The sequence below is a fragment of the Ambystoma mexicanum genome, chromosome 3q (assembly GCF_040938575.1).
Source record: "Ambystoma mexicanum isolate Mex_15411 chromosome 3q, UKY_AmexF1_1, whole genome shotgun sequence".
In the NCBI taxonomy this organism is placed as follows: Eukaryota; Metazoa; Chordata; class Amphibia; order Caudata; family Ambystomatidae; genus Ambystoma; species Ambystoma mexicanum.
In genome coordinates, this window is record NC_090926.1 from 600422446 (window position 1) to 600446972 (window position 24527).

The following is a 24527-nucleotide window of genomic DNA, read 5'->3' on the forward strand; positions in this document are numbered from 1 at the left end:
GACCCACGTTTCGAGTAAAGCATAGATCCAGACACAAGGGGTCACCTGACATTAGTCTACTGTAATTTGAGAATCAAATTAGGGTGTAGGGCAGCCTGGGCTAGGAAAATGGTAGCCCATATGGTGGTTGAGGCAAGGTGCAGGACAGGAACAACCCTTAGTCTGTGAACCCCAATTGATTAGAAAAATACTCACTTCTTTTCTAATACTTTGTTGTGAGATTCCTGTAGCAAAGTGTTATACTCCACACAAGGTCTTGGGTAAAAGGTCAGCTGGACTAACAATGCCATCTAACAGAAAACAACATTACTGGCAAAGGTCTTAGGCAGGGCTGCATTCTTTCTCCCTTTTTATTTTCAATCAACATATCTGGCTTATAGAAAAGTATTGTAACAAGTGAGAGCTGTTCAAAGCTATATGCACACACTGTAGTTTAGAGATAAAACACAACACCCAAAGTAGATCGGCAAATGTGAGCTGTAGGCAGATTCCCCTGCTGCCCTCTACTAAAAGAACAAGGTAATGGCATCCCAGAATGAGAAGTGTAAACAAAGCCTGATTTTGCCTAACTACCAGCCCAGCTTCCTCCACAGAGAAATGTAATCTACCACTCCATTATTACCATCCTGAACCAGATCCTATGAGGCCTTAACGAGCTTCAAGCACCCCGGTAAAGGGACTTGCTCCCAGGAGAGCAAAGGATCAAAACTCACCCTCATTTAAGAGTGTCTGTAGTACCTACCTAAAACATGGCCATTAGAGGCCGCAAGTAGCCATTCTTGGCCTAGAGAGTGTGTAAATTAGTGTGAGGTTGCCGGTTGCCTTATGCATTGGTTGAACATACCCAGGCAGTGCAGAAAGGACTCAAAGCCCATGCCTACCTGTCCTTGAATATAGGTCAACATTTGCTCTTATAGAGTGATGTTTTTCTCTTTACCTTTCTAGACTACCATGCATTATTTTACAACCTTACCTCTATTTTAGTTATCAAACTTTACCATTCCACCCCTTCATGTGAAAACACAGGTGTGGCACTCTGGGTCACAATCTACAGTCCCTATTCCTCTCTCTTCATTCTTGTATCTACCTCATTCACTTTACATGACCTTATTTGTTGCCAACTACATTTGCCTTTCACACAGTCCAATCTTGCTTTGAAACATCTTGTCCAATAGGCCCAGAATTCTGTAGTTGTTTTTGCAGGATACATTAAATGTTCTCCCAGGCAAGAAATGCTTTAAGTGACAGTTTGAGCACATGTCGAATCCATCACAGAGCCATAAACTACAATTTGTAATCTTCCTTATTAAAAGTTCCCTCCGGTAAATGTTCCATTGTCTACAGACACCTTTAAACTTACCTTGATCCTTTTGCACAATTCGTTCATGGTCCAGGCTCATTGGAGCATCATGCACCCAAACACACACATATTATTTGTCTCCACTTTACCTATCAGTTTACGTGTTTCCCAGTTTACCCTTTATGAGTTACAATTTGTGCACTTTCTCTGCTCCCTCCATTTTCCCCTTTCCTCAGGATTACAGTCTGGAAGCCCCTGATAGGCACACCATATGCCACTTTTCAGACAAGACTGGGCGCTCTGAGACTAGTACTCTGGTGTTGTGATGCAGTATAAAAACGTTGTAACATAACAGACCATGACATAGTCTTATCCGACCTGACTCCTATTGGGCTACAGATATTTGTCTTTGTCATGAACTACAGAACACGTCCCTTTTGGACTTCCTGGACCTTGTCACAATGGGGCTTGCACTCCATAATACTTCCAACATGGTCGTCCAGCGTGAAACCCCTTTCTCGCTCCACGCGCTGGACATAATGTATTCTATTAATAGACCACTCCTTCCGCGGCTCCGCGCGTCTCAATGCTATTGCAAAGTAGTGTGTCCCGTAGCTCGCAGTATTTTTCCCTTGTACCTGTCTATCTACCCGTTCCTTGTCCCTTCCTGTCCTCCTATTTCCTGGACTCGTGTGCTAGTTGCACCTTTCCTAGTTTCCCGGATTCCTGGACCCGGGTCCCGGAAACTGAACGCACTCTGGAGTCGGATGAGACTCAGGCAGCCTTGTTCAAAACCAGGTCCGTCCACAAGAAGGCAGCGACCAAGGACTCCAGCAAAGAACGGACCCAGGTGAGAAGGGGGGGGGACTCCTTGACAGTTTGAGACGCCACCCGACCGAACTCGATAGCGACATGGAAGCCGCTGTTCAGGATCTGATGCGTGGCATGCAAGAACTATCAACCGAGGTCCAAAATCTAAAGGCGGAAAACGCCGCACTCAAACAATTGGTCCTATCCCGGGATTCGGCCACAAAAGAAAGTGTCTTTTTGGGCGCCATTGTTGACAAATACGATGGGTCGGCAAAAACCCTTTGTGGATTCCTGGATTCATGTTTGGTCCACTTTACATTTAAGCCTTATTACTTTTCGACTCCCAGAGCTAAGGTGGGGTTCATAATTTTCCACCTTTCCGGAAATGCCTTAACCTGGGCTACATCCCTCGTTAACTCCGGCGATGCCCTCCTAGATGGCTATGATGGGTTCATACAGGCCCTTAAAAACATGTTTGATTGCCATGAGCAGGTCTTTAGTGCCCAGAACCGTCTGTTAGACTTTCAGCAGGGTTCCCAGGATATGCTCCCTTATGTGACCCGATTCAAACAATTGGCCAAGGAAGCTGATTGGTCCTCTGAGGCGAGTTTCACCCTGTTCAGGAGAGGACTGAATGATGAGATTAAGGATGCGTTAGCCAGAGTGGCTCGACCAAACTCATTCCAGGCACTAATGGACCTCGCCATGCAAATAGACTTCCGGATCCAGGAAAGAAAGGCTGAAAAGAGGAAATCCAGTTGAAATCCTTCCAAAGTGTCCTTTGAGAGCACTGTCAGAATGGACACAAACCCAGGCTCAGTCACAGAACCCATGCAGATAGGAGCCTTCCGTGGACCCATATCCGCCGCAAGAAAGGATGAGAAGGATTCATACGGGGTTGTGTATGTATTGTGCTTCGGGCAAACATTTGGTTAGGGAATGTCCTCTAGCCCCTCCCTCGGCGTTCAGGAAACACCAGCTTCTGATCCTAGATGGAGCAGAGCTTTGGGAGAGAGATGTTTGTTTTCATTGATCATGATTGGCTTGCTAGTCACCAGATTCCGTACGAGACACGAAGTACCTTGCAGCCTTTGGAAGCCATTGACGGAAGACCCCTTACTTCAGGGCCCATAAGCTTGCAGACCAAGGAGATCCAGCTCTCAATAAATCACCAACAAGAGCTGATTAGGTTCGACATCATTAAGTCAGCCCACTCCCCTATGGTATTGGGTATGCCCTGGTTACAAAAACATAATCCGTATATTAACTGGACAGCAGGATCACTATTCCTAGGCTCAGAGTTTTGTATGTCTCACTGCCTGTTCCTGGAACCTTCATTAACACCCCCTAAGGAACCGCATAAAGACCAAGAAACACCACTCATGGTTTCCAATATCATACAAGTCCCTGAGGCCTACCAAGGTTACGCTGATGTGCTTTCGACTGCCATAGTCCAGGCCTTACCTCCACACAGGCCTGAAGACTGTGCAATAGAAACAGAACCCTCAGCAGTGATTCCCTTTGGCAGGATGTTCATCCTTTCTGAAATCGAGAAAAAGGCCCTCAAAGAATACCTGGATACCAACCTTGAAATAGGCACCATAAAACCATCACAATCTCCAGCAGGTGCTTTGTTATTCTTTGTTCCCAAAAAGGATACCCAGGAACTCAGACCCTGCCTCGATTATCGTGGCTTAAATCAATGCACCCTCAAAGACCGATACCCACTACCCTTGATTTCAGATATCCTGGAAGCCATAAGAGGCGTGGTAATATTCACCAAGTTGGATGTCCGGGGTGCCTATCATTTGATCCGTATCCGGGAAGGAGGCGAGTGGAAAACCGCCTTTAGAACACCCTTTGGCCATTACGAATACCTGATCATGCCCTTTGGACTAGCTAATTCCGCGGCAGTCTTCCAACGTTTTATGGATAGGGTGTTCTCTGACATGTTGTTCCTCTTCGTCATTGTATATCTGGATGACATATTGATCTTTTCCAAAGACCCTCAAAAGCATGAAGAACACGTAAAGGCAGTACTACAAAGACTCTGTGAACACCAACTCTTGGTCAAACCCGAAAAATGCTTGTTTCACATTATCTCTGTTCACTACCTAGGATTTATCCTTAGCCCAGAGGGAATTGGTATGGACCCTTCAAAGGTAAAGGCCATTCTGGCATGGCCTGCTCCCACGTCCGTGAAACAAGTTCAATCCTTCCTGGGGCTTGCCAATTTCTATCGAAAGGTCATATCCACCTTTTCCGAGATTGTTCAACCGATTGTTGCTCTCTTAAAGAAGGACACTCCTTTTATCTGGTCCACACAGCAAGACACAGCGTTCCAGCGTTTGAAGACCGAGTTTACACAAGCTCCTATCTTAGCCAACCCGACATAAGCCGACCATTTCTAGTGGAAACGGATGCCTCTAATTATGCCATAGGAGCAGTGTTGAAACAGAAATTAGAAGATAAGCTGGAACACCCCATTGCTTATCTTTCACGAACCCTGACGTCGAGTGAAACACACTACTCTGTCCTGGAAAAGGAATTGTTAGCCATCCGCCATGCCTTCACTGAATGGCGGCATCTACTTCTGGGAGCAAGACATCCAGTCCAAGTCTGTACGGACCATCGGAATCTTCAGATTCTACAGTCATTGGAATGTAGAAATAGTCGGCAGGCGTGTTGGGCCTACTTTTTTGCCCAGTACCAGTTCCACATCACTCATGTCCACGGATCACATAACCTGGTTGCTGACGCCTTGTCTCGACGTCCTGCCTATGTAACCACTGAAGATAAGGAATATCCTAAGATGTTTCCCCACGATCTTCGTAGCTCAAGCAGTCAAACTCCTGGAAGAAATCCGAGCGCAAACCCAATCCTCTGAGTTATGGAAGGATATGTCAAGGAAAAATCAATGGAATCTAAGAGCCAAGGAAGGATATTTATTCAAGGACAATGCACTGTTCATTCCTACACAGAAATTACAACAGAAAATAATAAACCTCTATCAGTATACAGAGACAGTTCTGGTGGCCTAAGATGAAGACTGACGTACAGCACTACGTTCAAGCTTGTGTTGTCTGTGCTCAAAATAAGCATGATAACAAGAGACCGGCGGGTCTTCTACTGCAACCAACACTGCCAACTAGGCCATGTGAATTAATCGCTACAGACTTCATTGTGGAACTACCACCATCTCAACGATAGACTACTACCATGGTTACCATAGACTTGTTCAATCATATGGCTCATTTTACGCCCCTCAGTATACTACCATCCTGCTCCGAACTAGCTGGAATCTTTCTGGAACACATATTCAGCCTGCATGGACTTCCTTCCAAGATCATATCTGATAGAGGACCTCAATATGTCTCACAATTCTGGAAACATCTCTGTTGAATTCTGGGAATTCAACGTGCCCTCTCTTCAGGGTATCACCCCCAAACCAACGGAGCCACTGAACATGTGAATCAGACCCTGGAACAGTATCTTCGATGTTTCGCCACCAAGGTCCAGGATGACTGGTCACTCCTGATACCCGTTGCTGAATTCGCCTACAACAACTCCGAACATTCAGTGCTTAAAACCAGTCCTTTTTATTGTAGTCAAGGGTTCCATCCATCGGTTTTACCCTCTGTTCTTCCTCATTCTACACCGGTACCTACTGTTGACTCCTGGATCGAAACCCTCGTCAACATACACCAGGAGGCCAAGGAATACTTAGAGAAGGCCAGAACGCTGACCAAGAGATATGCGTATTCCAAAAGAAGACCAGGCCCCTCTTATGCAGTCGGTGACCAAGTATGGCTGTCATCAAAATTACTACCCCGACATCTACGACCAAACAAATTGGCCCCCCGGTACTATGGTCCATTTCTCATCAAGGAAATTATTAACCCTGTCTCATGCCGGATCAAACTACCAGACTCCTGGAAGAAAATTCATCCAGTTTTTCATACCTCTTTATTGAAACCCTACATTCCATCCTCCCGGAAATCCTGTAGACCTCATCCTCTGCTGGTGGACAACCACCTGGAATATGAGGTATCCCAGATTTGCGATTCCAGGTATAAACAGGGCCAGCTTCAATACCTGGTTGAATGGAAAGGATACCCACCGAGTGAAAGAACCTGGGAACCTATTTCTAATACCAAGGCCCCTCGGTTGCTCAGAAGATTTCACCTCATACACCCAGACAAACCTGGAGGCAAGGGTCTTCGGAGGAGGCATGCTGTCATGAACTACAGAACACGTCCCTTTTGGACTTCCTGGACCTTGTCACAACGGGGCTTGCACTCCATAATACTTCCAACATGGTCGTCCAACGTGAAACCCCTTTCTCGCTCCACGCACTGAACGTAACGTATTCTATTAATAGACCACGCCTTCCGCAGCTCTGTGCGTCTCAATGCTATTGCAAAGTAGCGATCCGATATTTGTCCCGTAGCTCGCTGTATTATTCCCTTGTACCTGTATATCTACCCGTTCCTTGTCCCTTCCTTTCCTCCTATTTCTTGTACTCGTGTTCTAGTTGCACCTTTCCTAGTTTCCCCAGATTCCTGGACCCGCGTCCCGGAAACTGAACGCACTCTGGAGTCGGAAGAAACTTGGGCAGCCTTGTTCAAAACAAGGTCCGTCCGCAAGAAGGCAGCGACCAAGGACTCCAGCAAAGAAAAGACCCAGGTGAGAAGGGGGGACCTCCTTGACAGTCTTCTCATTAGACATAAATAGTGTAGAGTGAACAAATTAATAGGAAACCTGTCAAAGATTAAGATTGTTATATTCATAAGGAAGTTTGATGCCATTAAAGTTGAGGAGGTTCATGAATTATTTTTCGGGGCCTGAGATTTGACTCCTGTCTTACTTGGAAGGCAAATACAGCGTCAGTCTCCAGTACAGCTTCAGTTAATAGTAATGGATTAAAACAATTCTTAGTGTCTCAAGGAGAAAGGTTTTCTGTATCATAAAAAAAGCATATGCAATCAATGTTGCCCACTAACTTCTATATGGTATAGAAAGTATTCATTTAAGAGCTTCAAGATGGCTTGAGCTAGTTCAAATGGAAATCAGGAAAAATATGCTCTGATTAAATAAATCATCACATATACATGCAATGTGCTTAGAACTAGTGATGTAGAGTCTAAACTATGGTAGCTCAGTGGCATTTATAAGATGATGGCATTTGCTAAGAATAGTGACTGAGAATATTCTTAGAAGATGTTTAAGTGATGATGTAGTATAATGTGCACCCCACCTATGCTGACTATCAGCACCTGGAGATGTTTTTATCCTCATTAGAACATATATATATATATATCTCAAAAAAGGAATGGATACGGGAAACATTGAAACAGCTGACGAAGACCCAAATAAAGGTGAAATATGGACAGCTAGCTTTAAACGCGATTTATGTTACGGTTAACAATATAATTGACTATGCTTGATGAAATCATATCCAGAGATATTTGTTAGACATTATGTCCTGGGAGCAAGGTTTTATGATTTATGTAAGAGGTAGAGGGAGCGTGGTCCTGTGTGCACCAGATAGACAGAATGTGTCCTCCTTGTAGATGTGCAATACACACATTACATGTAGTTGCTTGATAAGCTATTGGAGTAGAATCATTGGTAAAATCTACGTTTCTGCAACTTAACGTCAGAACCTTAGACTCGTGCCTGGGTCTTTGTCTATAGCACCAAAGAATGACATTTGCTAGGCTTTAGAATTTTTTTTTTAATACGTTTCATAAATTAACAAATATATGATAATGTATTGCAAATTAATGCTGTATTTATGGCATCAGGGTCATAACTATGTTTTTATTATCATATTTCAATGTTAATAACAGTCATTTCTTTTAATATGTAAGACTTTGTATATTTTTATGTAAACAACTTAACTAAGAATGCAAATTAATGTTTACCTTATTAAAATAAAACATGCAAACGTTTCCATATGAAAAGAATACAAAACAAACACATAATTCATTTTAACATACCTGTGGATCAGTCCTATTTCCCCTTCCTGCCTCCAAACTAAAACCATAAAGAATCCGAAAGTTCTCTACTTATATTGAGGTACAAACTCAGTTCCCACCTTCATAATCACCCAAATTCTGTGTGAATGCTCCAATCAGCACAAGCTTCCTGAACATGCCCATATTTGCATAAGACATTCAAGTGGCAGGTTATCCTAGGTGAGCCTCACTTTTGTAAAGATGCACGTTGACCTTTTAAGTAGTAGCATAGTGCCCCAAGTGGAAGCATTTCAAGTGGTGTTGTGGGGGTTGGTGGACCAAGCAGTCTCTGTAGCTTTCAAGCTTTCCAAATGGCATATAAACATGTTCAATGGCAAAAGAGATTAGCGGTCTTGATTGTTAGATGCTATATGTAGCCCTGAAAATTATGTTTTTTTTTAAGGTGTTTTCAATGTACATATTAGAAAGACGACCATGGTCAAGGCCTGTCAGAATGTGGGGGACATGGGCACAGCTGTCCCTGAGCACACGTGGCTCAATACTAACTTGATGATGGTGGCAAACACCTTTAGAACTTTATTGTTGAAGCAGGTCTGATGAGATGGGTGAACGTTAGGGTACTAAGAAATCTGCTGAAATACAGCAAAACTCAAATACTGTTCCCACCACGTTCTGCAGCATTACCATGGCATTACAAGTCGTGGCAATTCCTCATTTATGTGGTCCATAGGACTCCAAGGAAATTTACCACTGGTGGATTTACTGTGTTGTAAATCTGCTGAGGTTTGCAGATAAAGTGAAGGATTTACCTCCACCAACAAGATGGAGGTGAATCTGTCAGTTTTTTGTCTGAAAATCTGTGGATGTACAACACAATAATTCTGCTGGTGGTAAATCCATCTAAAATGATAATTCAGTGCTGTGAGAAAAGTGGTGGTAATGGAATTAACACCTCTTTTTTCCTGGACCACCAAACTTGTAATGAGGCCCAATGAGTTTATGTAGGTATGCAATTGGTGATGGGGGATAGCTCAGGGGCAATGCATTTGTCTTGGAAGCAAGACAACACAGCGTGACACAGGTTTGAATCCAGGTCCCGCGCTTAGAAACCAATCTCTTGTATAAAGCATGTTTGAAACGAACAATTATAATTATTATACCTAGGTATGTCGGTACACACATTGATCCTTTAATCCCATGATTTTATCTAGTGGATCCATGAGTGTTATGCCATTTTATCTCAGGAGCTTGGTGGGGAGCCATGCCGGATCAGATCATGGCCAAGTCATAATCCTTTTTTCTTGTCCCTAAATCAAACCATGTTGACTCCTCAAGCCATTAGAAAACCCAATACCAGAAGGACCTTCAAAGGAACCCTGTCGACATTTAATAACTCAGAAGAGGGCATCTTGAGGAGCACCCGTTCTGGGGTATTGGGAATCCAGGACCACTGACGTATGATGAAGATGTACCTGCTCGTTTTGATGCATTCACATGTGAGCCAGGGAGCAAACATTAAGAACCAATGAGTGTGAGGCTGTTAGAAGCCTAAGGGTTTGTTACAATGACATGTGAAGTGCGGAGAAGAGGAAGCATTGCGCCATCATAGACACCTAACAAATCAGCAATAAATGAACATAATGAAAGAGAAGTTTGACACTTCAAACATGCAAAGAGATATACCCAAATGCTATGTCATGTTATGCTGAGTTATTTTGGATTTGGAGAACAAAGCAACTCCACATTCTGTGGCTATCTGCTGTTTAAACCAAGTTTATTTCTAACATGAGATGAAAAGGTGCATGCTGCAATTCCTTCCTTTATATAAGTCCGTATTTGCAACAGACCGGATGCATTGGAATTCTGCTGTTGATTGGACTGATAGCTATATACATGTATCTCTCAGAAATGCTGGGCCTTAGAAGAGGTTCTGACTGTAGCTGTGCACACTGTAATTGCCAGATTGTCATCCCCTTTTTGAGGGGACACATTACAGTCATCCTTAGTGTAATCTTCAAATAGCGGAATTAAATTTGCAAATGTGTTTGCTAAATTACGTGTATTGTTAAACACTGGCCATTTAACCAAAAACTGTACTGAGATCATATGCGTGTGATTCTGCCTGTACCATCAAATTTCATTTCAGAAAAAAGGAATGTTTTTTAAAAGGTCATGGTTGCTCCCCAGTCGTTCAATAACCTTGAACGCCTGTATTGCATTCCACAACTCCAAATTCATTAAAGTCTAATCTGTCAAACTTTGTTTAGTCTGAATAATAAGAAGTGCCAATCCTTATGTGTGCTAGTTAGGCAATTAGATGTGTTAGAAGTGAATTTAGGAAGCAATATCTCAATTATTATTATTAGTATTATTATTATTATTATTAGTATTATTAGTATTATTGTTGTTGTTATTATCATTGTTGTTATTATTGTTAATAATAAAAAAAATCAGGGATTGATTAATAAATTACCCTAAAATGTGTGGGGGTTAGTATTAGGGTAATTGTTTGATTAGGGAAGTTGAGATTAGTTGACAAAGCTTTAATTTGTGGATCGAAATTGAAGAAAAAAATGGTGCCACAGAAGCATTAGTTGTGCCAATGTATGTTTTTATTATCCTTTTGTTAATGGACAAGCAATTCACGTGAGTTAAAAATGAAGATATCGATGTTTTCCAAGATCTGGATTCTGCTTGAGGGAGGGCAGTGATCTTCATATAAGACCCATGTATTTAAATACGTATATAAACCTGTGATTTGTGATTTTGAGGAGCAAGCAAAAAAGTAAGGATCATTAAAGAGAGGGAAGAGTCAAGTCACTTTGGACACTGATTCAATGTGGAGGGAGAAAAAAGCAGGCTTATTGTCTTCCAAAATATCTCCCGGTATGAACTTGGTTGAGTATAACCTGCTAGGTGCTGTCATAGGCTGGTGTTGGTGATGGCTGGTGACTTGAAGTGATGTATCCTTCCTGCTGTACTGCACTGCTGCTCTGGGGGTTGCTGTGGGCTCTCAGATGTCATCAGGGCTGGGGATGCATCTTTCAATGGATCTTCTCTTTTCAGTCTGCCCGGCATGGTAGATGCTGCTGAGGCTTGAGTCAGACCCAGCCTTACTGTCAGTAAGGGACAAGCTGCAACTTTATTTTTCTTTGTTTTTTTAAGGACCCCATGGTGGCTGTGAGATAATGTGGGGGCTTGTATGGCTTCCTTTATGCTGGGGATGCCTCCTTCATGCAGCACCAGAACATGTGACAAGCTGGAGGGGCAAGGCAAATAGCTCCCTCCAGAAAACTGAGGGAATTCGGGGTTGTTTTACACTGCATGTAGGGAATGTGGGAATGTGGGAACTGTATGTCCTCGATGGGCTTCATGTGGGTATTTTGTAGAGTCTCTGACCCACTGGTATGTGTAAATAGGGCTGAAGAGGTCCTTTAATTTCTACATGTCACCGTAAGTGAGGTGTGCCAGGACTATCTGGCTCCCTGGGTGTGTTTTATGCGTCCAGGCACTTGTACACATGAAAGGCCTCTCTTTATTTCCTCCTCTCTCCTCTCTATTCTATTGTCACCTTCGCCATTGATACAACAGAAATGGCCTGGATTAGGTAGGCCACTGGATGCTCTTTATTCAATATAGGAATGCTGAATGCATGTGGGGTACCTGGGGCACCTCATGCAACTAGAGAGGCTGTGGGGGTTCCCGAGCATTCTCTCTTTTTTCTTCAGCTCACTCAACTCCACATACTGGTGTCGGTCGCAGCACTAAAGCTGCTGCATTTTTTCTTCATCATTACGGTGCTGGCCGTGACCGTTAGATGGAATCCAGCTGAGGGGTGTGATCAGAATGCGCAGTAGAGGGCCCTGTTGAAATCAGGAGTGGCAGTGGCTCTCCCTTTCTTCGTCCACATAGAGCAGGTGTAACTTCCGGTGTTGCTCATACTACTACGGGGCCTGTGCTGAACAGCAGGCCACAGGCTTAGGCAGACGTCGTGTTCCTTCTTTTCTGGCACAGGAGCATGACCCAGGGCAGTCAGGAGCTGGGCAGTGTGGGGCACAGTGCTTGGCGATAGTATCTGGGGGAACAATAGGCCTCTTCCTTTAACCTGCAACAGTGCCTTAGGAAAGAAAGGCACGGTGAGTGAAAGGTGACAGCCTTTTAGTTATACCTTAAACCCGAGCGTGGGTGACATCAGACGCAGCATGGGATTCGTCATCTGAATATAATGTTCCATTCTTTTTCCTTCACTGCGTTAGCGGCACAGCAACTGCTGAACTTCCCTGCAGGTTTTGTATTGTCTTTCTTCTCAGGAAACTGGAGTCCAAATAGTGACACTAAGCTGTTAGGGGGAAAGGGAACTGTTGGCAGTGCACTCAGGCCTAAGAAAGGCAAGGAGCATAGCTGACAGCCCTGCAAAGGGCAGCAGTTCACCTTTCTGGAAGGTCCTATTAGCACTCAGCTCTCACTTGTCTTGCGCCTCTGAATGTACGTGCAGCCAGAGGTTGAAAGGCAAATTGTCAAGTCTCCTCAAGGTTGGGCCGTGTCCACTTGCTGGGACACTACTAAAGGAGGCCATTGCAGGAACACTTCCAATCAGGTAATCTGTAGATTTTCCAACTTGGTGTCCAGTGCTGTTTTCCTCAGGTCCTGTGTTTACATTTTCTAAACAACCACTGTATTACAGTACAGAACTACTGATTTACACGCAATGCTATAATTCACTCCATTTCACCTTTGACGCGTGTCTTCCTTACGCTCCACTTCCTAATAAGGGAGGATGTACATTTCCATGGGTGTCTGTGTGTTATTTTATTTACATTCAGTGGCAGAGTACTGTCGGTTATATTTGACTTACACCACTATCATGTGACTCCAAATTGATGTGGGGTTACACATGATGTCAGCCCAGCTTCCAATCAATGAACTGAAAAGGAAACATATGGAATGCTTGCCCAGTAGCTCTAGCTCTCCCCGTGAGGGGTGTTCCTCCTGGATCCACAATCTTGAATATTCTGCCTCATAGTGCCACAACGCCAGACCATTGGGAAAAGGAGCACCAGAAAATCATAGCCATGCCCATGCCCTCCTCATCTTCAGCCAGAATGTCATCACATGGCAAAACCACATTACAGTTTCTGGATTTTTGCCCCAGATTCCAATGACTAATTCGCTCCTAACATTCATATGTACTATGGTAGGTCACGTGAATCTAAAGAGAATGCCTATGAGCCTTTCGTATTATATCTGGCACTTTCGAACATTACAGGACATTTATCTTGCCATTCTGGCCTGTGTATTTCCTGCTTTACGTGTTCTCCTGGCATTGACACTTTTGAATGCACTGCCCAGTTCCATCCAATGGAGAGGCTGTGAGACTAGGCAAAGCGATTTTTCAAAATTGCATGCTCAAACTAGGCCCTAGAGATGGGGTCAAGTGTATCTGCAAAGAAGTGCAGAGAGAAAACTAGGACTACACATGTCAACAATACACCCATTTAAAGTGTTCTCCATGGAGAGAATTTGGCCATACTTAAAGGGGCTATGGCAGTATGGACTGTTAATGTCGCGGATGACCAGGCACTATCGTGAGAAAAGAGCGGACACTACTATGGAAGTGGCACCATTGCCAGCCAATACACCCACTACAAAATCCAGGCAGCCAATGGGTATGCATGGGGTCTGAGGACCATAGGCGGCAGGTACATGGGTTTTTGATGTCTTACTGTCTTTTGGGGTCAGTGGGGAGCGAGAGCTAGAGAGAGGTACACATAGAGAGAGCATGAGAGCAAGAGAGGGAGAATTAGAGGGCGAGAGAGAAAGAGAGGGCAGAGCTGGTGCAAAGAGTGCTCTCAGCTCTCAGACTGCATTTACCATGGGCTTTCACGTGAACTTAGGAGTCTGATTGGATTACACACCAATAATTGGGGGCATATTAGGCAATAATGCCGTATTTGATAGGCTATACCAGACGGTAGCAGACCGGCATCCAAATGAATAGATCTTAGCATAGCAATGCAGAACACTGTCTTCTTAGTATTGAATTATTAGAATTCCCCCGCTATACTCCCCAGCTTCTTTCAGTAATAGAAATAGATACACCTGTATTTCTTCATCTTGCATCAAGGTGCTTTACTCTTCCTCAGAAGCTCAAGGGAGGTTAGTATTAGGGTCAGGTATGGCCGTTTGAAAAGATAGTGTACTGAGCGCCTCAACACTATTCTACCCTATCCACAATATGTCCTATTTGAATTGTTTTCATTCAAGATTTTAAGTCATCCATGTTGTGAATATTGCTCCTTGTGGCCAAAGGACAGGCATTGACCCCAACTTGAACTTTCTGAGTGGAAATCTGTCCTTCACAGGATGTGATTATTCTATGTGGGATGTGCAAAGGGCCTACACATGGCTGTAAAGTACACCAAAGAAATGAAAAGGGAATTTTGAGTCATGTTTGCATATTATATGAGAAAATGTATCAATATTAAAAAATATGAGTGCTGTCCGAAGGATCCAAATAGCCTGTGTTTGTTCCCTATCACACACAGGACAACTTTGATGCTCCTGCATGAGGATTCCATTGTGTTTACAATCAGGCAGCAGTAAGACATTTTGTGTGTTTTGTTTTTATGGAATTACTGCTGTGATTGTCTCCCAATATAAATTAGGCCCTGGTCCTTTGTTTAGCCATACGGTTATAGTGAGAACATTTTCAATATAAAATAAGGCATAAGGTAAACGAACCCCAACGTTTAAGTGACGATGTTCAAAATTTCGAATGAAGGTAATTGAAGGCTATGTAGATACCCAGCCTGTCTGTAGTTTACTTTGGGAATTTACTTTTTTTTAACTTAAAGAAAGACTTAAACGTATAGAGTGTTCATATTGAACATGGCTTACCTGTGGGGGTATGATATCAAAGAGGTCTCCGGCTGCTGCATACTCCTGTGCAAAGACATAGTGATCATCCGTTTCAAAGGCTATATCGAACATGCCGATGATATAGGGACAGGCAGAGAGGTAGCGTGAAATACAATACTCCTGAAGGAAGCTCTTCTGCTTCGTTGTCTTCTTTCGTAGAAATTTCAAAGCCATCTTTGTTCCTTTGGCATAAAAAGAAAACAAGTTGCAATACTAAGCTGTGTCTTTCTTCAGGTTATGCGATTTTACCATCATAAGAAATGTTTGTTTGTGGATCGAACAGAACTTAAAAGGCAGAGTAGTATTCCTGATCATGAGCAGACTTCCATCTATATAAAGACCCATGGAATGGTTTATAAAGGGGTGGCGCAAGACAAGGTATTATTGGAGCATGGACCATCTCAAGAGAAGATGATGTTCCAGGCAGATGAGTGTCCATCTCAGCATCCCTGTGAATCTGCTGCAGTCTCCAATATAGAATCTAAAGGTAAATGTCCGGCTTATCGGTACAACTGGTCTGTTTGGCGACTCTTAATTCAATGAGAAAAAAATAGGGTTATTCTTCTATGTTAATTTAATGGATCTGAACAATGGGTGGGGGGTAGTGGGCACCTAGACCACCTAGTTGTTAATTTCTTATGGTCGCAGTTCACTGGATTGACGGTAAGCCAAAAAAACCCGTCAAAAACAATGTAAAATACAAGAAGAAAAGATCAAGGACGATTTTATGAATACACTTTTAATTATTAGCCCTTAAGTTAATGACATGTGTTTCGGCCTTCCTCGGCCTTTCTCAAATCAGGGCTGTTGTATGTCACAAAGTAATACACAGTAAATGTAAAAGAAAATGCCCCTCTGTACATAACAGGTTGTAAATCCAACCCCAAACAAGAACAAGAACATTCATTGATTTAAATTAATGAAAGGATTAAAGCAAAAACATTGGCGTTACCACACGCCCATGTGAACGATAATATCATGCAAAATCCAAGACAGAGAAATAAGGGTTGGTGTTGGGGATGGATGCATGGGTTAAAACAAAGAAACAACAGTAAAGAAATATATATATAAACCATTAGGCACAGCATGGAAAACCATATGGGGGGTGAATGGGAAGGAAAAGAAATGGGAGGAGAGAAAAGAACAGACAAGTACGAGAAAAAGGAGAGATAAATTAATTGTCATTAGTATCAATTCTTCACCTTGATGGCTAGTATTGGATTGCTAAGTCACAATGTTCCAATAACTTACCCTCAATGGGGGTCACTTAATGTCAAGTGTGTAGGTCCTTCTCTCAAGTACTTGAGTTATTGGTGAGGTACCTTGATCAAAGATCTGGTGGGAAATTAGTAGTTAAAAATGCCATTAGGCCCTGTTCTCATGTTGCTGAATTTATGTATAGAACCATCTTATCTCGTGAGTCGGATCTCAGACTTACAAATCACAATGTGAATCTATGAAAACCTAAAAAAGTGAAATCATTCCTCCGTAACTATCCCGAACATAATGGATTTCCCATATTAATGCCGCGTCTTCTCCCAATTTAAAAGTAGTAGTCTCATTACAACATGAACACCCTATTCAATATTACCAATCGCAATGTGAGTCTATGAGTATTCAGACAAGTGAAATCATTACTCCGAAACTATCCCGAACATCATGGATATCCCATATACATGTTGCGTATTCACCCAATTCAAAAGTAACAGTCTCATTTCAACATAAACACTGTATCACATATCGGGTGTGTGGACTTACTTAATAATGCTCCTGTCATCCACGTTGGCTTGCTCTGGGTATCTAACACCGGCCACCGCCATTTTGGGAATATTTAACTATTGTCATGACGATGCGTCATCACGTCCGCCATTACGCAAAAGTATACGCGTATGAGGGTGTGCAAAAACGCTTCGTCACCCATTCAATCTAAGGAATCAAAATTCAAAAAAAGGGAATACATGAAAAGAGCCCAAAGCAAAGATGCTATGTCCTTAATTTAATTTGGGGACATCAGCGTTACCTTTAATAAGATAGCTTGGTTGTCCGCACTCAGAAAGTTGTCATGGCGACCGCAATTGTCACAGTGACGCATCGCCACATCGGCCAATACAACACGGCAAATGAGCATGCAGCAGAAGTGCACTGCCCCTTGAGTCAAATCATTAGTGCTTCCTACGCATACAGTAGTGGGATCCTAGAGATATATCATGCGCGTGCCTCAAATATAAGCATAAGTACGATCCACCTTAATCCCGATCCAATGTAGAATCATTGGTGAAACTAATGTCAGATTCGCAAAGTCCATTTTTGCTTGATGCACAGCATGCTAACTTCTTCTGCAAGCATGAACGATCTATCATCCCACTTCCCACTGGTTGATATGATTTAGTGTGAGATTGTGGATGGATGTCCCTGAAACATCTTGTTTTAAACTAAGTTAAGTCGTTGCGGAACAAGTGTACAAATACACCCAGACTCACCTAAGAAAGAAATTATTGCAGGTTTGCTCAGCTACAGCGAGTCCTATTATGAATTTTGCTGTAGTAGTACAAGCAGACTGTTATAATACTGCCTAATATTACCATCCATCGCATTATGAGTAGGATACCAAATTTGATATTTACCATTTAAAGATAGCTCAGAACTGCACCTTTATCATAAAAATAAATTAAGCACTAGAACCCGAGGGGGTGGGGGTGCATTACCGGTCCAGTAATGCCCCGGGGGTGATAGTTACAAGTCTGAGCGAAGTGAGGACTGTAATGTAGTCCCAGGGGCATTATCAACCGGTAATGCGCCCCTCTGAGGGTTCTATTGCTATTACTACCCCAGCGCGTTGTCCCGGGGTACTAATAGTAATTTTTTTCTAGAAACAGCAGTGAAATAGTTTTTCAATTCGAGAAAAAAAAAGAAAATTGCGCCAGGGATTGGGGAGAAGGGATTTCAAATAGTCTTTTTTTCTTTTCGTTTTCTTCTCCTTTCTTTGCAATCAGTTCTTTGTAAAAAAAATTGTAAACAGTCTTATGTATGTATTGGTCAACGGTTGCATCTAAGGTTTAATAAAAACCAGGTGATGTATAAAATAAAATAAAAAATAAAATAGTCCCTTCTCCCTTTCCATGGCGGCCTGGCGATGAAGGCGAAGGAACTCTGCAGGAAGCAGAGCTCTGGAAGGTGAGTCTTTATCGGCTGGGTAAGTACAATCATTTCTGTGCTTCTTGAGAATTGTACTCCTGCAGGAGAAGTGATGCACTTGCACACGTGTTCTCTTGTGGGGAAACAAGATTCTGGGGATTCACAATAAGTGAATATGTCAGCAGCGCTGATTCTCACATACTCACCCTCTGGTAGATGGAGATGCAGAAGGCATTAAAAGGTAATTATCAGCCCTTCCATCTATTGTTGTTTAGTGCAGGGAAACACATTAAGAATGCAAATGCAGTGCAGTTTTTATTTCCTTTATTCATAAAAAGAGCTTGTATCCCTGACTTGTGTCTTATTGCCTGAACAGCGCCATTAAAACGAGCATGAGTGGAAGAGAAGCGAGAGCAGGATGGAGAGAGAGAGAGAGGGTGAGAGGGAGAGAGAGAAATACATACCAATTGGCAAGGGCAAAGTGAGAAATGCAAATGAAAGCTGTCTGCAGTGACCAGTAGTGGCAGTGTGGGGAGGAGACTAGGCAAATTTGCAGTGTTCTGACTTTGCATGCTTTGCTATGAATTCCTATGCTTTGTTATGACTGGTCGTGCACTCATGCTTTTCTCGTCCTTTTAACATACATTTAGTAATTACATTATTATTGACTGTACCTGAATTCATTTGTACATTTGGCTACAATGGTAGCGCTTCAGCACCACTTATATAAGTCGAAACTATTGCACTGGAGTACTGTTAGGAGGGAGATGTCATGTGAGGGACACACAGCCTGCAGGTGTTCCTTGGTTATTTGCCCTCCCATTTACTGCCCATGGCCATGCCAATCCCTATGGCCATTCCTACCCAGTCCTTGCCCCAGTCTGCCCAAAACACATCCCCCGGGATCTCTTTGAGATTGCTCTGTGAAGAAGAAAAATCAAGCTTTAGCCAGCCAGTGTTTTTCTAAGCAGTTTGCTGCTATTTAATGGCTTAATTGACTCTGTAAATAGCTCCTGGTATAATAAAAAGTCTTAAACCAATTGTGCCTTTGGTCACTTGATTTACATGTGTCCTTTTCACTGCAGTCCTGTTAAAAACAAGCATTGAAAAAGCCAACAGTTTTGACTTGATATATTAGACATTTTTCAGGTACTGAAATTATGTGCACAGGTAATCAATCACTCAATTGTTCAGCTGTTGTGATCTTATGGGCCGGTAGTGTCTTTATATCATTGCCTAGCAAGTGCCTATCCCATACCTACTCTAAAGCCCAAACTGTTGGCTTTGTCAATGCTTATTATAAAATGATTGGCGGCTGTGCACTACTTGCGGGGCTCGGGGGGAGAGGTTTTACCGTGCTGAATCATACAGTATGGAGTGAAAATCTTCAAAGTATGGATATAGACTAGTGCAATTCTTGACTGGGGAAAAAGCACATAAGTACCCAGGGCGGAGGCACTGGCCAGTGAGAGAGCTTGGAACAATGACTGTATTGTCTGGCATAAGTCCGAGTTCTGAGCTCCCCCACTACCACACACCCCTCACCCAGTGCTTCCTTTGCTCTCTCCCTCCTCACCCATACCGCCTTTATCACCTGTGAGTAACACGTGGGTGCCAAAGGTGAATAGTGTTGGGGGTGACTGGCGCCCCCCGCGCGCCTCGCCGCAAGCCCCGGCACCAATGACTGAGACGCACACGTCTGTCTTGGTTCGGGCTTCCCGGTCGCTCTAACGCGGCCGGAAACGCCCCGTTTATTTGTAATGCACGCGACGGCGTGCAACGTCACGCCGCCGCGTGCGCGCCCATCATCAGGCGGCGCCACACTACTCCTTTTACGGGGAGAACCAACAATTACCATTCAACTATGCACTGCAAACCAAACAACACTGCAACTAGAACAAGTCACAAACCCCTATGCCATGAACACCCCTTTATTGGCATCCACCCGGGTCCCCTTAGCTAGCATTTCTCACCCTCCGGATCATCAGCCAATTGTCCCAGTACGTAATCGGTGAGGCGAGCAGGTTTCCCTCGCCCAGCCCTCTGGGGGTACCTCCGGCTCGCCTCCGGCACGGGTGATCTGTCCACCGACAGGCCCCGGGCTGGGGACTCCGGCATGCAGGGTGGGTCTCCCTCGTCCTCCAGACTCCTCCCAGGTCCGGATCAGGAGGTGGGTCAGTTCTGGGATCTCTGAGCTTTTTGAAGAAGCTTACATTACGAGTTACTTCCGACCGGCCATCTGACGCAGTCACCATGGAGCCCCGGACCGCCACGACGTCCAGTGGCTCAGGCTCATACGGCAGGGAGAGCTTCCCATGCGGATTTCGATTGCGAATGAGGACCTCATCGCCCGGCTCCAGCTGTTGTGGGCGAAGCCCCCTCCGCACGTTCTCTTGCTCAATTCTCACTCGCCGGTCCATTTCGACTCGTTGGTCATCGATCACCGCAGGCTCTCGTTCTCCGACCTCTGTCAACAATCCTCGCGGATACCTTCTGAACATCGCCTCCGCCGGGGCCACCCCCGTGGACGCATGGGGCGTAGTGCGGTATACCCTCAAGAATTGGTAAAGGGCTCTCTGTAGGGACTGCCCCTGTCCTTGGGCAATCCTAAATGTCTCATTGGGAGTCCTCATCAGACGTTCTGCCTCCCCATTCACTCGAGACCAGAGAGGCATGATCTTCCGGTGCACCACCCCACAGCTCACCATCAGTTCTGCAAACCGTTCACCCTGGAATGGCACACCCTTGTCCGAGCACAGCGTGTGTGGAAACCCGTGAGCCGCAAACAACTTTTCCACAGCCACCACCACGTGCTCAAACGCCACGGACTCCACGAACTCCACCTCGGGGTACCTGGAGTACTCATCCACCAGGACCAGGAAGTGGGTGCCCATGTTGGTGGACCTGAAGTCGGCATGAACCACCTCCCACAGATGGGTCCCCCTCGGCATTGCCTCAATGACTGGCTCCCGCTGTACAGGCGATGCTGCCTGGCACCAGACACAAGCCGCCACAAAGTCATCCACCTTGCGTTCCACCTCGGGGAACCACACCTTCATCCGGAGGCGGGCCTTGGTCTTGGCGGCCCCTTGATGACCCCGTTGTGCCAGTGCGATCACCTCACCCACCTTTGACTGGGGAACTACAATCCGATCACCCCGAAGTAACAGGCCCGATGTTGAGAAAGACAGTTCTTCGCGGACCTTCCATAGTTGCTCTAACCCAGTCCGGGCCTCCTGAGTGCGCCCCGCCAGGGCCTCGAGCGCTGACTTCCAGGAGCCTTGCTGCATGGACTGCCTCAGCACCTTGAAACACTCATCCTGTGCCGCCGCAGCCTCCAACTCCTGGAGAGGCATGGCATTCGGCGTGGCTGCTTCCACCACAACTTGGACATGCTCCTCAGCTTCTTGCTCACAGGTGTCACGGTCTCCTCCTCCAGGTGCTCCGGGGTGTCTGGAGAGGTAGTCAGCTGCGTTATTTGCCCCTGGCCGGTAAACCAGAGTCACCCCATACTCCAAAAGAGCCAGCATCCACCTCTCAATGCGTGCTGGCGGCTTGGATGATGACCCTGCTAGGATGGGCTGCAGTGGTTTATGGTCAGTAACCACAGTCAACGGGCGTCCGAGTACATAGAGCCGGAAGTGGCGGCATCCCCACAGCACCGCCAGCGCCTCGCGCTCAATCTGCGAGTAACGTTGTTCGACGTCCGACAGCGCTTTGCTGGCATACGCGACTGGCCGGACGCCGCCGTCACGGTCAATCTGTGTCAACACAGCACCCAGGCCAAATGGGCTGGCGTCGACGATGATCTCCGATGGTAATGCAGGATCAAAGAACGACATAGTGTCCTCGGCCGTTAGGGCACTTCTAATGTCATCAAAAGCCGCCTGCTCCAGTGGGCCCCAATTCCAGATGGTGTCTTTTCTTGTCAGGGCCCGGAGAGGCTCAGACCTTGATGCCAGGTTCTTGATGAACCGCCCACAGTACGTGACCATGCCCAAAAAGCTTCGCACTTCCGACACAGATTCCGGTGGTTGTGCCTTCTGTATGTCCAGTACCTTCCTAGGGTCAGGAGACACCCCCCCTCCTTGAACACAAACCCGAAGAACTCCAGGGAGGGGCGCAGAAGCTCGCACTTCTCCTTATGGAGGGTGAGCCCCAACGACTGCAGCCTCTCAAATGCTTTTGCCAAACGCCTCAGGTGGTCCACCTCCGTCCTTGCGAACACCAGAATGTCGTTGCTTATGTTTAGGACGCCCTCGAGGTCAGCTAGGGCACCCCGAATGATGTTCTGAAATACTTCCGCCGCCGAGGACACCCCAAAGCTCAGCCTCTTGTAGCGGTATAGTCCCCGGTGTGTGGTGAAGGTGGTAATGTACCTTGACTCGGGGTGGAGGACGACCTGGTGATAGCCGGCCCAGAGGTCGAGTTTCGAGAAGAAACGAGCGCCCTGCACCTCCGCAATTATGTCATCCAGCGTCGGGGTGAGGTGCCTCTCCCTCTTGATGGCTTTGTTGGGGATCCTCATGTCCACGCAGATCCTGACTGCGCCCGGTTGTTTGAGTTTCCTCACTATGGGGGACACCCAGGGAGTCGGGCCCTCGACCTTTTCTATGATATCTAGATCGACGAGGCTGTCCAGTTCTTTGTCGACCTGCTCACGGAGGTGGAAAGGTACCCTCCGATGTTTCAGGGCCACCGGCTGTACCGACTCATCAATGTGCAGCCGCACCGGCTCCCCGGCCATCTGCCCGATCCCCTTGAACAGAGCACGATGCTTCTCCAATAAGTCATTAATGTCTTCCAGGTAGACGGAGTACGCAAAGCTGACGATGCCGAGAGCTTCTGCCGCTGCACAACTTAACAAAGTGTTCGTACTCACTGGGGTCACGTAGAAGCGTGCTGTGATGTGAGAGCCATTGTGTTCCACTTTTGCTACAAATGCCCCATCCAGAGGGATGGGTTCCACACCACCGGATGCAAAGATGCGGGCCTTGGGTGTGACCAGCCTGGGTGGCTGATCCATGGCGTTGTAATGTTCTCGGGCCATGACGTTTACCGACACCCCTGTGTCCACGAGGACGGGGACTGGAGACTGGTTCACTTCAACCACGCACCTTGGTTGTCGTCGGTTCCTACTTCTTAGAAGCTCCACACTTGAGACAAAGAATATGTTCTCTTCGTCTTCTTCCTCCGCTTCTTCCACCTGGGCCTCCTGCTCGCTCTGGTCCACTTGAGCGACGTTGGACGGCCGACCTTGGTGAGTGGAAACAGTTCGGCCTTGGCCCCTTGGCACCAATACGGGCAAAGTCGCCCTACACACCCTTGAGAAGTGGTCTGGCAACCCGCACCGTCCACAGGTCTTTCCAGCTGCAGGGCATTCCGATGGGTGGGGCAGGTCGTATCCGTATTTTTGGCAAATTTCGCCTGCCCTCCTGGCTCTGTCTCGGGTGCCGCCGCCAGACATCCTGGCACCCCTTCCCCCTCGCCACATCGCGCAGATCTCTTCAGTTAAGATACTGCGCGACCCGGCCTCCATTCTTGCGGCTCTCGCCTCTGACACCTCGTGGCACCTTCCTAGCTCAAGGATGCGCTGGAGCGTTATCCCAGGCTCCCTCAGCACTTGGCGCCTGAGCTTGCCTGACGAGCACACCTGGATAAGCATGGTCCTGATAATATCCTCTGCATCGCCCCAGGCACAGGCGAGCGACAGACGCCTCAGGCGCCCATAGAAAGTGTCCAAAGTCTCGTCATCTTTTTGTTTGGCGGTGAGCATTATGAACCGCTCATAGTCCGCGTTGGCAAGGGGCAGAAAGTATGCTTGTAGGGCGGCCTTTGCATGATCATAAGTTCCATTCCCTTGTGGCAGAGATTCAAAAGTCTCCTGGACAGAGGGCCCTGCCGAGTATAACATCGTGGCCAGCCTGGTGTCGTCATCAACCACCTGTGCAGCCCTGAAATACATGTCCAGGCGGTCCACCCACCTTCTCCATCTGGGCCCCAAGCTGGAGGGCGGGCCCGACACATCGAATTCGGGGATGGGCTGCAGAGCAGCATGTGCACGTACCTGGGCCATGGCAGGTGCCGCTTGTTGAACACCAGGTGCTGCAGCTGGTTGTACTGGGGGTTGGAGAGCCGGAACCGCTGCCTGACCAACTGCTGGAGCTGCCGGTTGCTGCATTGGAGGCTGTCGACCCTGCGGGGCCACTGGTGCACGAGGATGGATCTGCGCCGCCACACTGTGTGCTCCGTCCTGATCCTCGGTGTCACTCATGAGTTTGAGCGCACAGGCACCCCCAGAATGTTGACCAGGGGCCGCAACTCAAACACCCAGTCCAAGATGACCCCCAGCATGGACCACCTCTGGATAGAGTCACTCACAA

At 46.0% G+C, this 24527-nt stretch overlaps 1 protein-coding gene across 2 annotated transcripts in view; it reads right to left on the minus strand.

The window, feature by feature from the left end:
* LOC138582809 (serine/threonine-protein kinase SBK1-like) overlaps positions 1–24527 on the minus strand; it is a 155125-nt gene that overhangs the window by 60557 nt on the left and 70041 nt on the right. For both annotated transcript variants that reach the window (XM_069654465.1, XM_069654464.1), the window contains exon 3: positions 14989–15191. In XM_069654465.1, coding sequence (XP_069510566.1) covers positions 14989–15191 — 203 coding nt within the window. The remainder of the gene's footprint in view (positions 1–14988; positions 15192–24527) is intronic.